General features: G+C 33.9%; 1 protein-coding gene across 3 annotated transcripts in view; it reads right to left on the reverse strand.

Annotated features, from left to right (window-relative positions):
• Positions 1 to 16292, reverse strand: part of LOC132708009 (integrin alpha-PS3-like) — a 36521-nt gene that overhangs the window by 17500 nt on the left and 2729 nt on the right. For 2 of the 3 annotated variants that reach the window (XM_060680078.1, XM_060680077.1), the window contains 12 exons: positions 13519 to 13625; positions 13208 to 13281; positions 10592 to 10706; positions 10151 to 10233; positions 8494 to 8542; positions 8345 to 8437; positions 5880 to 5971; positions 5606 to 5821; positions 5358 to 5460; positions 5102 to 5299; positions 4754 to 5052; positions 1422 to 1594 (listed from right to left, as the gene is read on the reverse strand). In XM_060680078.1, the coding sequence (XP_060536061.1) occupies positions 1422 to 1594; positions 4754 to 5052; positions 5102 to 5299; positions 5358 to 5460; positions 5606 to 5821; positions 5880 to 5971; positions 8345 to 8437; positions 8494 to 8542; positions 10151 to 10233; positions 10592 to 10706; positions 13208 to 13281; positions 13519 to 13625 (1602 nt within the window). The remainder of the gene's footprint in view (positions 1 to 1421; positions 1595 to 4753; positions 5053 to 5101; positions 5300 to 5357; positions 5461 to 5605; positions 5822 to 5879; positions 5972 to 8344; positions 8438 to 8493; positions 8543 to 10150; positions 10234 to 10591; positions 10707 to 13207; positions 13282 to 13518; positions 13626 to 16292) is intronic. The other variant, XM_060680079.1, reaches the window with a different exon arrangement.

Here is a 16292-nt window from a genome sequence, read left to right on the forward strand (position 1 = left end):
GGTATATTTACATTTGCTTAAAATTGTGCTGATTAAAAAGAAAAAATCAAAAAGAGGTGGTCCAAATTAGGCTCCTTTACCCTATGACGTCTTGTATTTAGTAACGTTTCCGCATTGTCTCTTAGCTGATTAATTACCTCTGAAATCCTTCGCCGAAGTTCCACATTATTTCAAGGAGTACTGTGCACGTAATTTTTTATGTATCCCCAAAAGAAAAAATAATCAAAGATAAGTCGGGGCTATTGGCTGGCCAATCCATAGTTCCGCCGCTCCCTATCCAGCCCCTGGGATTTTTAACTTGCGCAACATTGTGAGAAGGAGCACCGTCTTGCTGCCATATAATCAGCGCTGATATATTTAGGGGTAAATTTTCTATATATTGTTCTATTTGATGCTCTAAGAGTTGGAAATAATGATCTCCAGTTTACTTTTGAACTATAAATATCGGACCCAAAATATGCCCATTTATGACACTATACGATACATTAATTGATTGGTACCCCTGGATTTTTATTTAGTGTTTTTGTCTAGGATTATTTAAAGAGCAATATCGCGTATTTTGTCTATTACCACCCTTTCTTATAGTAAAAGAACTTTCATCAGTCCAAAAAATATTTTTCAAAAAATTATTATTCTCATTATGTCTAAAAAATTCAAACAAACTGCGTTCTCCTTTAGCATTGCTCTGCACTTAGTTTTTGAGTTTTACGAAATTTAAATGAATTATATTCATATTCTTCCAAAACAGTGGATTGATCCTGGACAAATATCTCTTCTCTCTCTTCATATGCTCTAATAATAGAGGAAACTGGACGTGCTTCATAGAATCGTAATATGTTTGCCTTATTTTCTTCACACCGGCATACCTTTTTAGCATTTAATACGTTACCGTTTTCTTGGCCAGCCTTGGAAATATCTGTTTTAAACGAGCTCGGCGCTCTGGGTCTACTATACTGCACTTTTATTATTCAGAAAGTATACTTAAAGCATATCACTCATTTTCACGGATGCTAACTTCGCGAAAAACCATTTTAACAATAATGACAATAATAATAATAATTCAACCATCAATGTTGTTTACTAATATGTCAAACATAAACATATTTTCATCTGTCGGTCAGGGCACTCTTTGGAATTATATAAAAAATTCCTATTTTTCCCGATTTGTCAAAAACGAGTTAACCGGAATAAGATATTCTATTAAACCCATATTTAATATACATTTAAAAAAATATGATATAGGCTCATACGTCAGAAAATTGATAGAGTTTTGTTTTAAACTTGGCTACGAACCCTACATTTCGTTTTTGTGTTTACCTTGATATCTCTAAAAACAAAAAAGTTACAGCCAATTAAAATTTTATCAAGATAAATTGAACGCACGGTACTTTTCTACGGCTTTATCGATTGAGAGAACTCACTTATCTGACGTCACATTCAACCACAGACCAGTATTGCAGACGTTGTCGTCACCACAACCGTGAGAAAACGGTATTTGCAAGTCGACGCCTTGTTTCCCGTGTGCGACGATATCTTCCGTTTTCACTTTCGCCTTCAGTGATACTTGAAACGGCGATATGTCCTTTATTGCATTCTAAAATGTTACCCCATTATTTAGTTTCAGAAAATCTGTCTATTTATCTATCTATCTGGTTCATTACTGGATGTCGTAAATTGACATAGGAATTTTGTTTGTCAGTTTTAAAATACGTGTCAAAAGGTCTACAAAACTTATTGACAGATGTATTTTGAAAACTGAATTTATATAATTTTGATGGACTTATTTCAAAAATTCTTGCATTTACTGGTATCCCGTGAGATTTTTTCCAAATATTAAAGGAAAAAAACGATATTTTTAAAATAATTTATTTTTTTATTCAGTAAAAAAGTGGGGTCCCAGTTAAAAAAAAGTGAAAAAAAACTTTACTCAGACATTTTTGAATGAAATCTTCGTCTTTTTGCCAGAAAGTTGATTTGTCTGCTACCTGGGCATCGCCGTTCCATTTCCTTAATGTCCTGGTGAAACCTCTCTCCCAGTTCTTCTCTAAATACTCCAAGATTTTCAGGAAAATAGTGCAAGTAAGAAAGCAAGAAATGCACTTTCTCATATTACAACCTAGACGATGAAAGTTTTCGTCCTTAGAGGTCCAAAAAACTTATTAATTACTTCTTTAAATAAAACCCAGCGGTTTTTCTCGACATTGTGTTTTTAAAATCCTTGTCTTTGCATAATGTTCATAACTGCGGATCAACAAAAATACCTTCTTTTATCTTGGCATCAGATGTGGCTGGAAATTTCTGGCACAAATTTTTGCAACACTGTCCACTTTTGTCTAGGGCTATAACAAACTAAGCTATCTCTTAATATACTTTTGCTACCAGGTGTAAGGCTTGTCCTAGAGGGCCATTCTATTTGAGTCCAATGTCTATCTCTTGCTCGACTATCCAACTCCCTAAGGAGCATTCACAGCACAGGTCACCACAAAGCATTCACTGACGTTCTCGGTAGTTTATTTTCTTGAAAAGATTTCATAAATTACGTTACCATTGTGCAATAAAATGCCTTTTATACTACGCCTACTTGAGTCAATAAACAGGGGCCAGGAATATTGTTGCAATACACTAGCGGTCTTCCCTGAGTAAAATATTGATATAACTCTTTTTCGCGATCAATTCTTTGGAAGGTGCAAATCTCCAATTAAATCATGTAATTTGCTCTGGTCAAGCACTTCAGGCTCTCGGAAGTCTGGTATGAAATCTGAGTCAACTGGGTAGGACCTAGATTCCTTTGATTCTGACGATATGACGTTTTCTAGTTCTTTTGGTCCATGAGAAACTGGTCAAGTAGCAGAGTCACGATTGAATTGTTGAATCTTGGAACATTACACGAACAAAAATAACAATCATCCTTGTGATACCTAGGCTGTCGCCATACCATAGGAACGCCAAAGCATAAACATTTCTTACTGCCTTTTGGCCAGTTTCTACAACGTAAACGAAACAAGTACGACGAGCCCAGGACTTCTCTTGGTCGCCACTTTTTACACCAAAATAAGTGTGGTATACATTTTTAACAAAAGAAGTTAGCTTTACTACGACACAACTGCCACAGAAATAACAAAAGTTATTTGAATTGTTCACAAAATGATTCCTCTCCATATTTATACGTTCTAAAACACTAGAAACATGTAATAACGAAGACAACAGCCGCGAACACAGTAGTACGACGACCAATATGACCAAATTGCGCATAAGCAACTTACAACGCTGTATTGATACTTTGGCGCCAACTCTGTTACTTTGCAGATACATGTGATATTATCCAGCAATGCCAAATCACATTTAATTTCTTGGAACAAATATATTCATGTCATAGGTATGTATATGTGTGTCATAGGTATGTCATAGGTATGACCCCCAAAAATATATACATGAGCAAACAGCTTTCAAAAATCAAAATCGCTGTAGACCTGTGTAATTAAATTGGTTCAAAGTGGCCCAACAATTTGGAGAAAAAAAATGCGGGGAAACCGTTTTCACCTTTAAACTCTGAGTAGAAGAGCTATGAGCGTTCAACGGCAATTTCGGCCGTTTTTGCACCCCTCTTAGCACCAACCTACCCAGCCTCACCCTCTCTCTCAACTCTCATCCCCTCCTTAACCCTCATCCACTCTTTAACCCTCATCCACTCTCATAAATCTTCACCCCCTCTTAGCACCAACCTACCCAGCCTCACTCTCTCTCTCAACCCTCATCCCCTCCCTTAATAATAAATTAATATTAAAATTAGCATAGTCCCTATGAGTAATAACTTTTGGCTGTAAAAGAGATACTACCAATCATCGATTCATTAGTCAAGAAAATAGGATCCAACGAAGTTGATCTGGACATTCTAGTGGGCTGCCGAACTATTTGAACAAAGTTGTAATTTTCAAACAGTTTAGTGAGAGGATTTGATGCTATACTGCGTTTATGGACTGAAGCACTTCCTCGAGTAAAATAATAATAATACTTTGTTTGAGGCAGCTAAATCAATACTTTTGCGGATTTGTATGGACGAAATCCTTGAGTGCGATAGTAAATCATCTATTGTTAGTTATACCTCTCAAACTCAAGACAAACAAGACATTAAAGACTTTGGGAAGAGTGTCGATTAGAAACCTATGGATTTTGGCATTGACAAGTATATGATATCGGTTGTCGTAACTCTTCGTGTTTATCTACAAAATGTAGTCCTGAATGACATTTAACTTCTGCAAGGCACCGTATAAGGGAGTCTACAAGTATATCAAGAGTAAAAACTTACACATAATCTGCCTTATTTGATAAAAGATAAAGACTGTGCAGGTGATCTTGTCTCATGAGAAGTGTGAGAAGAGCATTTTATTTATATAAAGCAGGAAAAGTACTGGACCATGCACAGTTCCCTGTGTGACTTTCAATTGGTTCACTGAAGATACCATTTACTCTAAAGTGAGTATTTCTATCTGATAGATTAAGCATGTTTTTCATGGTTAACTTCGCCAAGTCTAGACACCAACAAAAACACGTTTTGTTTTCAAGTCCAAATTGTTTGAAATTTCATTAATTAACGCAAACATTGCGTCAACTGTGCTTTTCCCTTTTTGAAAGCCATACCGATGGTTATGGAAACTTTTGTTCTCTACCAAAATCTACCAATCGTTATATCTAACCAAAAAGAGCTGCATCACTATCTAAAGTCGGCCACCAAATTTCAATAGGCAACTTTTACCTTCAACGTGACGCTCCGATTTCTGCAAAACTCCTCCGAAAGACTAACCACCTGGTCTTCGGTTACGAAGGTGGTACCGTCAGCTCGATAGTCCAGCGAAAACGACAACCCGAATCGTACTTCCTTAATATCCTTCAAACGGCTCCTCTGAGAATACGATATGCAATATCTCACGTGAAACGCACTCGTATCAGTGCTGATCGTGCTGACGCTCGACCCCAGACTCAACGTGTAGTCTATAATATTGTAGCTTGTTATTATAAACAGCTGGTCGGATTTGTAAGCACCTATGGCGACATCTACAACTCTCACGTAAGATTTGAAGAGAGGACAATGATCGCACAGTACCGTTATGGCCGTTCTGATCGATGTCAGCTCCTCTGGATACGCCCAGACCGAACCCTCTAACCAGATTCGAAGCCCTTATGTTCAGTTCTAACGGAGATAGTCGCTGACTGTACTTGCGTTCCAACCCTTCCGGATTGCCTCTGTAAATGTAGACGGCACCGATGCCATCGTCTTCGTAGGGCGCGGATATGGCAACATCTAATGAGAAAATGAGTAGATCACGTTTTGTGCTAAAACAAAAACCATCTACACATACCACTGAAGGAATCCAAATCAAAGTCGCCCAGTGAAACCATGGCTGCACCAAATCTACCGCCCGATTTGCTGGAGCCCACCAGTTTTACTACGCTGCTGGGTTTCTGAAAGGAAATATCTCGCTTAGAGAGATTGTTATGACTAAGTGGACGATACAGTATGTTTTCTATGTACTCGACCAATTATCGGTAACAGGAAACCGTAACAACCCAGAACCCAGAATCCAGAAGGTTTGCAAATAGGACTTACGTTCTTATCTAGCATTCTATAGAAGCAAACGTATCCTTCGTCCCAAGTACGACCCTGAGCCAAGGGCGCTCCTATAAAGACGTCATCGATGCCGTCATTCGTGACGTCAGCGGCCAGTAAAGTCGAACCGTAATATGAGCCGACATCTTCGCCTTGGAACGTGATGGTTTTCTTGATTTTCTCCGCGGACGAAATGTCGTATTGGTAAACCAGCACCTGCATTTCGAAAAACGCGTATGTGACTGGTTTCAACCAGAAAATCCGAAAGACGAACCTTGCCCTTAAGGTTGTTGGACCTCGGGGCGCCTGCGATATACCAAATGCTCTTTCTCGTAGGCTCGAATCTAGCGGTGGTCACTTTGTATCCTGTAAGATAATGTGGTACAGGATTTTCATTTACATTTTGATACCTATTAACTAAAAGGTCTAGGAAAAGCTTTTTACGTAATAAAAGTTGCGTGATTTTCTTCTCTATTATCTTTTAATAATAATAAACTTTTTTGGATAACACTCTGTATATTTGTAATCAGCATAGAGTTCTGCATCTCGATTTTAAAAATATACAGGGTGTTTGTCAATAATTAAAGTGGCGGTTTTTTAAAAAGAAAACTTCATATGTCCTAAACGTCTTAACTATTGAGTTACAGGGCGGATAAGTTTTCAAAAATAAGATTTTTTTTTTAATATCTGACTTACCACTTTAGATATTTTCACGAAATTTAGCACACGTGTATTACGTATCAAGAGGCGCAATTGTGCCAAAATTTTTTTTAAATGCACCAGTGGCAGGCCTACGGAATTTCACCTGTGTAGACGTTAATGGCACGCAACTGATTTTTCTTAAAATAAAAATTATCCTTACAATACTTAAAGCAATCAAAGTACGAATACGTACGTGAATAAGTACGTAAACTCTGAGGTGTATGTTTGAAATCTTTCTTTCTTATCATTGTAATAGGCTGTGTCTGTAAGAATTATTAATTCCGTCGTCAAAACCGTTGTTTGACATCAGTTTTTAAGTTTAGTTGTTCGCGTCTAATTAATTTGGTGTTTAAAACATCCAAACATTATTATTTACTAATGAGGAGTTGGCAGATGCATGTGTTATATATTATTCGTCTGATGGCAGTGTGCCGAAAGTTAGGCGATTATACGAAGAGCGCTTTCCTAATAGAGCCTTACCAGATAGGCCGATATTTTCAAATGTACCTAGAAGGTTGACTGGAACAAGAACTTTAAGGACAAAATTTCATTTACAAGGGGTCCATCGGACTGTAAGAACTCCAGAAGCAGACATTGAGAAGAAACAAATGAATACTCATTATTTAAAGAATTATATGGAAACATTAATCGCTGATATTACTTTTTACTAATATAGTAAATATTAAGGCGATTGACGATATGATATGACACAGTAGGCTAGTAAGTTAAATGTTACCTAATGTATTAAAAAAGAAGTAGAGAGAGAGAGAGAAAAGAAAATAGCTTAGGAATTGGGTGTATCTATTGCAAATGGAAATGAATGGTAGTACAATTTGGATGAATACTTGAGAACCATAATAATTGTATATTTGTGTCAATTATTAAGATTGTGGACATCAGTTCTAAAATTTATTTTATTACGATAATATGATGGAGATCTCAAATTAATAATTTTGTGGAATCTATCTGCAACTGTTATTTAACAATAATAGAGACTGTCGCAATAGTTTAAACGTGCCAAGAATACGGAATCGCACAGAAATGTTATAAAGATTTTGTAACAAAAAATTAATTAAATTATTTATGTTTTCTTTTAAATAAATGCATAAATTCAAGTCAAGTATTTCCTAAGAGTCTTTGAGTCGATCTAATGATATATGTTTTCTAAATTCCTATATTCCAAAAAAAAATTGAATTTATCCAAATTCGAAATCACTTTGGTCCGCATTATTTTGGATAATCGGGACTATACTGTATGTGAAATATGCGAAGCTTAGGTCTTCACTGATTTTTATCCAAAAAAAATATTATCTACCCTGATTCCCACGAATTTGCTGCTGTTAAACTTTAAACAATGTCTTTTCCAAAATTTCGGCGGTCTGACACAAATCGTCGTTTATTGCTGCCATTGTTTGCTGAGATTCTTTCGGCTTAATCGAAATATATAGCTGTGTATCTGATGACACGATGAAAAAGCAAATGCGAAATTTGAAGCATAAATAGAAAAAAAATTAGATCCTAGTACCGAACCCCGCGGAAGTCACAAGTTTGACGTCTATAATTTGCAACTTGCACTAAAGTGCACATCTATAGCCTAAGTTTTTCGAAAAGCTTGGGAAAGATAGGTAAGATGCTAATTGGTCAAATGTTAGTGGAAGTCACAGAAGTGGCAACCTTGGAAAAAGTGAGTTTATAATACAAAAATTAATTAAATGAAGGAATAAAAAGGGTAAACATAATTATGCTCTTTATCAGATTGAAAACGTCCATTTTCTCGACACAAACTTAAATAATTCAATGGTAGTTAGAGTAAAAAATTCATTGTTGAGCATCAGCTGGAAGATGGTTCTTTGGTTATCTTAAGCAAAAATATAGAGGACGTTCCACTTGTTTTTTTACTTTTGCTTTTGCATTAGTAAATTCAGAAGATAATAAAAAAACATACAACTTTTATGTGAAAAGTTCTCGCCCCTTTAATAAACCTAGTAGGAGGTTGTCAAAATATAAAGGAAAACCCTGTATGAAGGTGCGTAATACCCGTATAAGAATCTTCTTCGTCGGGATCTGGCATCCTTCGGTTGGGTAGAACGCTGTACGAGTTATCGACCAAGCCGTACGTCACTGTGGCACCTATTCATTGATCTATTAAAATCGTTTACCGGACCACAGTTAATACGACCCCCTACCGTTAAACTTTTTGATTCCAGGCGCCCCTAGCAGCACCTCATTCGATCCCTGAAAAATTTTGAAATATTAATTTCGCTGTACCATGGATACTTTCGCGAATGCGAGGTTGCCAGATCTATTCCAAATGGAACGAAGTAAATTTTATTACCGATCGCGATCCTACTATAATCATGGCGTTTGAACAAAAAACAAAATACCGGTAATTTCAGGAAAACATTCTGCTAATTAAAATTTAAAAAAATTATGTTAATAAACATGTATTTTACAACCTCCAACTGCTTCCACATTCTCAAAGAATAACGAATGACGTAATTTCAGAAACCATTGACGTTGGGTGCATGTAATTTTGTGATAAATGAAAATACTATACCACGTTCATCCCCATTGCTTAGGAAACATTACGTTTTAAGTGGGCATTTATAAATACAGATCCTAGATGGCGGGTCAATTTTCATTTTTGACGTTACTGTAACTGTTGCAGATGTTCTCTGGATCAACGGTTCAGAAATTTTTAATAATTTGAGACAAATAGTGGTATCTAGTTGACGGTTCGTTGGTTGGTCTTGTATATCTCTTTGAGGCAATAAGTTGATATGCGTTACGAGTATATCTGGCAACATCGCATGGTCAAAAATATTTGTACATCCGAAAAGCCCTTAGCAGATGCCATACAATGACGTAAAATTATGTAAAATAATACAGTGTTCTATTTATGACGTAATGACCTATAGAAAAAGCTAAGAAATTAATAATTTTCTCTGTTTTTCGACCAAAACATAGCTTCAATTAAATTTTTGTTACTACGACACGGGATCCAGTAGAAAAGTAAGATTCTCGAGATAGCTCAAGTAGGTTCTGTATATTCTTGTTTAATATGTACGTAGAAAACATTGTTCAAAAGGCTCTAAATGGTCTTGGATTTATTTTACGGGTGACTAATGGGTTTAATAATCAAAAATCTTTGATAATACTTTTTTACAGTCTTGTCAGACCCGTATTGGAATGTGCTACACATATGCTACAATGCTATGAGTTATAGATTTAATAGATTTTTTTCATTCATTATTTCTTTATAAAGTTGGGAACAATTTGATTGACGTTAGAAGTTTGCTTTCAAAAATAATAAAAAATTTTTTTTTTTAAATGACACAACCAACCCCGGGATAGTGAACGCGTCTCCGCTCTGAAGCCTACTGTAATAAATAGCAAAAAATTATTTAAACTCGTCCACTGACAAGCAATCTTTTTTTTGTGACATTTTGTGCTTTCCATTTGTTGGACAACTGCGCCTGTCTGTAGAAAAGACTTGTTTATAAATAAATAATGGTATGCGATATGGGAAACTCCAAATTTGAGTCAATGAGTAAATGAAATACTTATGTTTTAAAGTTTCCAAAGCTTAACGGAAAATTGGACAATAAAACCTTGTAATATTTTCGCGTCAACTGGTGTCTTGGATATACGAAGGTCAGCCGCTGCCCTAATGAATCACTCTGCGTTATGCTAAAACCGCAATTTATCTGCGAGTGCAACGACAGTCAATGCCGTTCGTGATGGATCATGGCGGTTAATAATTGCGGGGTTATCTCTGAGTGAGATAAAACTTTTTTAGTTTTGGTTGGTTGCTTATATTATTGTTCCTAAAGTATGAATTACCTGTATGTACGCGACATCAAATCCGGCCATCGCAAATCCATAGTCGTAATAATTCCTTCGGGAAGCGTCGCAACACTGTATTTCTGGAAAGTTCAACCAATCAAATCACAAACATGATGAAAAAATTTGATTATAAACTGTAAAAAGGAAATTTTTATTTTTTTATTCATTATCTCATTGGTTTCAAATGAGAAAATTATAAATACAAAACTGATAACACACGCGTAGACGCCTAGACATTTAAAAAACATATACTCCGTTAAAACACTTGGTTGCCTGTCAACTGTCAAGAGCTTGTCTCGAAAGCTTAGTCCGTCGTTAATATCCGTGAATTTTGGACTTTTTTAAAGCGAGAAGCAATGAAAATTATTATAAATACGACTATGTGAAATTCGATGGTTCAATTTAAACCGGCCATGCCCGGCGTCATCATAAACTTACCGCTGCTCTCCTGAAAAGGATTCAAGTCCTTGGAGGTCGCGCTGTCGTGGAAAATGCACAATCCTTTCGCGTAGTGCATGTATTTTTTTTCGGTGACGTGGCGAGGCGCGCAGGCCTATACGTGACGAATGAAATCAGAACGTTAGAATTTCATTATACAGGGTCTTTCAAAACATACCAGCCATAGAACACCAACATATTGTATCAAAATAATTCCCTTTTGCAAATAAACGTATGTCCATAAGTCAATACTTGTAAGTTTAGCGAATACTGTGAAATAAGTTTGTAGTAGGCATAATTTCACACGATAATTGCTAAATTACACGTTAATATTAAACAAAATTTGTGACAATACTTTTTAAACTTTAAAATGACATTTATATTGTAATTTAGTGATAGTGATTTTATAGTATAAGAAATGCCTACAAACGCCTTTTTAAAAGTACTTTGTTGTTTGTCGTACTGTTTGTTTGTTATTAATATGCATTTAATTGTTGTTTACTTGATGAAAATTCATTTAACAAAATAAATAAGAACTGGAAGTTCAGATTTTCACGATATATATTCACAAACTACCTGCTACTATATATATGTCGACAAATGACAATAAAAACTTAATTAATGTTGTTGTGAGAATTTAAGTTTAATAATGGACAGGTATTTAAATCTAATTCATCGTTAAGCAATACATTCGAATGTCTCATTTTGATAATCTCCATGGCTTCCAATAAATTTAATTTTCTACTTTTTGTGGCTGTATGTAAAACATAAAAATTGTCGTCAAAAATGTGTTTTTCTGTGTTTAAGTCTGTAGCATAATTAGAATCTAGACTATTATTTTTCAACGCTTTTTTATGTTTGTTAATGTGTTTCTTGAAGGATGTACCTGTTTTTAGGACATGATCCACATTTCAACCTGTAGACACCTGATTTTTGAGATTTTGGACACTTCGTTTTATTGTTTTTTTTTATTTTTTTAAAAACAATGAAACGAAGTGTCATTTGTCGGTATATATAGTAGCAGGTAGTTTATTAATATTACATTTGATAAAGACACGGTACTGTCGAAGCCACTGTCATGTGAATATATATAATTTCGTGAAAATCTGAACTTTTAGTTCTTTTTTTTTTTTTTTTTTCATATAAATTGTGTGCACGAATAGAGCGTATTTTACGATAAAATGTCGTTCTTTCAGAAAGATTCTGCTATTTTTCCTACACATCTGATCGTAAATTTTTATACAGGGTGTTTTCCAATTGACTGTCCACATTTAAGCATTATGTACTAATCGTCTTAACTTATTAGATTCAGGATGGTAAAGTTTTGTTAAAAATTTTGTTAAAAATGATTAATATTAGGATGTGTTTTTTCTTTAAATTCGTATCGTTTATTATTTTTCTTAAAACTGTAAAAGTAACAACACCAGTCTTCTAATATTTTTTTCTGAAGGACACTTTGGACAGTTGGTAACTAAAAACTACATATTTTGTTTCATAAAAAAAAATCTCGATTTAACCAATGCAGTGGCGACCTAAATAACCAAAATATTATTTGCTTATAGTGGCACACCACTGATTAGTAGGCTGCGAAAAAAAATTGAAGTCTTGTGTCTAATAGTTTTTTATTGACAGCATTTTAAACAAAACGTGTCCGAAAAAATGTCACAAATAACGCAAATTGAGTATAGAGCAGTCATAAAGTTTTTGACAAAAGAAGGGTTGGCACCTAAAATTATTAAAGAAAGGCTGTGTACGGCCAAAGTTCTCCTTCGTATTCTGTAGTGAAAGAATGGGCAAAACGATGATTCAAGAACCAGTGGAATTCATAACGGAAGATATTGTTGCGATTGTGGAAGGGGTGGTATTGAGTGATCGACGTTTAAAGGTCCAGGAAATATCAGAAATTACTAAGCTTTCTGATACAAGTGTTCGTCGAATCCTGCATGATTATTTAGGTATGCATAAGGTTAGTGCAAGATGGGTTCCTAAAAACGTTTCGGCTATTCAAAAACAACGCCGTGTCGAGTGTGCGCGGTCTTTTTTGTAACTCTGTGGGTCGGAACCGAAGCCTGGAATAGAAACTATGGTGACGGGAGATGAAACTATGGTTCTCTGTTATGACCCTCTATCGAAAAAAGAATCAATGGAATGGCGTCGTAAGGGTGAAGCACCTCCAAGAAAATTTAGAGTCTGCCAGTCAACAAAAAAGGTGATGGCAACGATCTTTTGGTTTTGTGAAGGAATTCTTTTGACAGATTTTAAAGAAACTAATACCACTGTCAATGGTAAATATTACGCAACATTATTACATAAATTGCGAGACAAAGACGTGCGTCTTTTGCACGATAATGCACCTATCCATACTGCTGGTGTTGCACAAGCTACCATTTTAGAGTGTGGGTTCCAACAGATAGATCATCCTCCCTATAGTCCAGATATGGTCCCCAGCGACTATGAAAGTTTTGTCCAAGTTTCCTTTGACAAGTCCTTTAAGGACATTACTTTGTTTTCGAGCTTCCAAATGGTCTAGATCGTGGAAAGACCCTTGGCTAACGTTACACGTTAGCTTAATTGTTACATTTGAAAGTTAAGAGACATTCCGTTTAGTATACGTACCGTAAACGCTCCTCCAGCATGATCTTGACCGTCTATGGCCGAACCAAAAAAGTTGCTAGCGGATGAGATCGTACCTAGAATATTTTTAATGATAATTTTTATCGAAATCCCAAGAAATTGCCCAGAATTGTGAGTGATATACATGAAATGTGGATTACAATGGTATTTTATATTGTGTCATCAATGAAAAATCCATTTGATAGTGTGATAAGGTGATTTCAGGTATATGCACCAACGAAAACACTTGAATGACTAATGAAACACTAGGAGACTTTCTAACATAAGCGTGAACGCAGTGTTTTACGACTTACCAAGATTAATAGCCAATTTTGTGCACGGATTTTGGCCGTTCAAAACGCATTTATAGACAGACCCTCCATCGTGGTTTTCATTTCCTTTAGGTGCCCCGACAATTATCCTATAGCAATTTAGATTAATAATACAGGATATTGGACAGACCGTCTTCTACAGATAATTAAGTAAATTGGGTCGAATTTCAAAGGATTCCGTTTGGAAACAATTTACAAATATTATTCGGTCTGCAAACTTCATTTTTGACCTAAAATGTTAAATACAGATGGCCTTTCTGGAATGACGTCACGATGGTTTATAATAACGTCTTTCTGATATTAATTATATTTTAGCATCCCTAACCTAAATGTATACAGTGATATTTTTGATTAGATTGTATGGCTAAATTGTGTTTCATTTGAAGCTCGTTCAATTACATCTTGCAAAAGTTTATAAAGATTCACAACAAATCAATGTCAGCGTAACAAAAACCGACATAGCTAATGATTTTCTTCAATTTTTTTGTCTCTGTCAGTCGACATAGATTAAACCAAAATAACCAAAAATAACGTCATTCCAGAAAGGTAATTCCCTCACTATATCTCCGAAACGGTGAAATTTAGGTATCCTAAGAATCCCTCGCGGAAAATCCGGATATGGCGCTGTCATGAAAATATATTTAGCAGGAATGCCCCCAATTTCCAAATTTTTTATAGTTATAGATCTACGAATTTCCCGATTGGACACCCTGTATATACCAGTTTATTAAATATTCCCAAACAAATAAATGAACCATAAAAACACAGGTTTAGTTTTTTGCTTTCAAACATTTTAACCAAGTGGAATTTTAGAAGTTTTATCCTTTCTTTCAGCTGGTGCAGCCTAAATCTCGAGATACGATAAATAATCAATACTTAAAATACTTTTCAATAGAACAAAACTTACTTTAAGCAAATTAATTTATTTGAATAAGCATCTTGTGAGATTAAACAGCTATTATAGTATACTTAATGAGTTTATTATTAAAATTATGTGATATAGCTCATTTGATTCGAAATTACGTCTAGATCATTATGCGAAAAAAGCGGACTGGTACCTTAAAAATTTCAAAAGTAATAAACAATTAGAGATGATAAAAAGTTGTTTTCAGTTTTTTGCTTGTACTTCGTAAACTATTTTTTTGTTAATTTTGAACAAAAGATCCTTAAAGAGGAGCAAATTTAAAAAAAAAGTTTGGATTCCCGAAACTGTACCTCCATTATTAATAACTCTAATTTAACGTTGATAAATATTGAAATTACGCGGGTGGCATCGCAAGTTAGTAAGTTACAATCAAAAAAAATTTTTTAGGTTATATAAAGTAGACTTAAAAATCTAAAAAATTATGATGTAATATAAATACTTTAAAAAACCGATTTCCGTTGGAATTTTTCATTAAAGTTAATTTTCCAATGTACTGGACCATTTTTAATTAACAACTTTTCCGGAACTTCCTTTATCATTGCAAATTTCAAGAAATATTTAAATAATTGCTTTAAATATTTTTAGCTTTGTGAAACCTTTCTTGTATACCCATGAAATAAGATTTTATAATAAAAGTGACTTTAATATTTTGTTTATAATTTTTTTAAGTTAATAAAAAAATTTTTTTCATTTGTCATTAACCCACCATTTTTATGTCAACAAAAGACATTTACTAACCACAAATATATAGCTCCATTTGTTTATAATTTTTTTGTAAACAAATGGACTGTTCCAATATATAAAAATTGTCTTTTATGATTTAAAAAATAAATTCTTAATACTAAACGTTTTTTTATGTAGCTATTGTTTTAATAATTAATTAACATTTTTTTAAAAACGTAATTGACAGTTCTCTAAAAATTAACAAATATTAACAAAATATTTAAATAAATATAAAATTTTAAATTATATTATAAACAACATTGACGTTACTTTTTTTTCTGAAAGTTTTAAAAATTAAAAAACATCATAAATCATAAACGACAGTTCTTCATGAATTTGTAAAAAAGAAACTAATATTGAAATAGTCCATTTGTTTACAAGATTTTTAAAGCCAAATGGTGCAAAATTATTTTTTTTAGTTAATAAATGTCTTTTGTTGACTTAAAAACGGTAAGTTAATGACAAATGAAATAAAAAAAAACAGTACGGACAATTTTCTTTTTTTGTTAATTGTTAACTTAAAAAAATAATTATAAACAAAGTATCAAATTTATTCAAACTTCTATCACACTGTCTTATTTTATAGGTATACAAGAAAGGCTCCACGAAGAGAAAAAATTTTATGGCAATTATTTAAATATTTTTTTTAATTTGTAATGATAAAGGACGTATCGGAAAAAGTTGTTAATTAACAATGGTCTAGTTTATTGGAAAATTAACGAAAAATTCCACCGGGAATCGGTTTTTTGAAATGTTTAAATTATACCATAATTTAAATTAATTTTAATACTTCATAGATAAAAAAAATTATTGTAACTTACTAACTCAATATGGCGAGCGGATGGCAATGTTAAATTAAAATTATTTATAATAGAGGTGCAGTTTCTGTAATCCGGACCTTTTTTAGTAAATTTTCTCCTCTTTAAGGATCTTTTATTCAAAATCCAAAAAAAAATTATTTTACAAACTATAAGCAAAAAGCTAACCATCTCTAATTGTTAATAACTTTTGAAATTTTTAATCTACTGCAAAATGATCTTGACATAATTTTAGTAATAGTATATTCAATTCACGTCATTTCAATCTCATTAACTGGACTATTAAATGT

This window comes from Cylas formicarius, unplaced genomic scaffold, assembly GCF_029955315.1.
Source record: "Cylas formicarius isolate icCylForm1 unplaced genomic scaffold, icCylForm1.1 PGA_scaffold_10__41_contigs__length_53128322, whole genome shotgun sequence".
In the NCBI taxonomy this organism is placed as follows: Eukaryota; Metazoa; Arthropoda; class Insecta; order Coleoptera; family Brentidae; genus Cylas; species Cylas formicarius.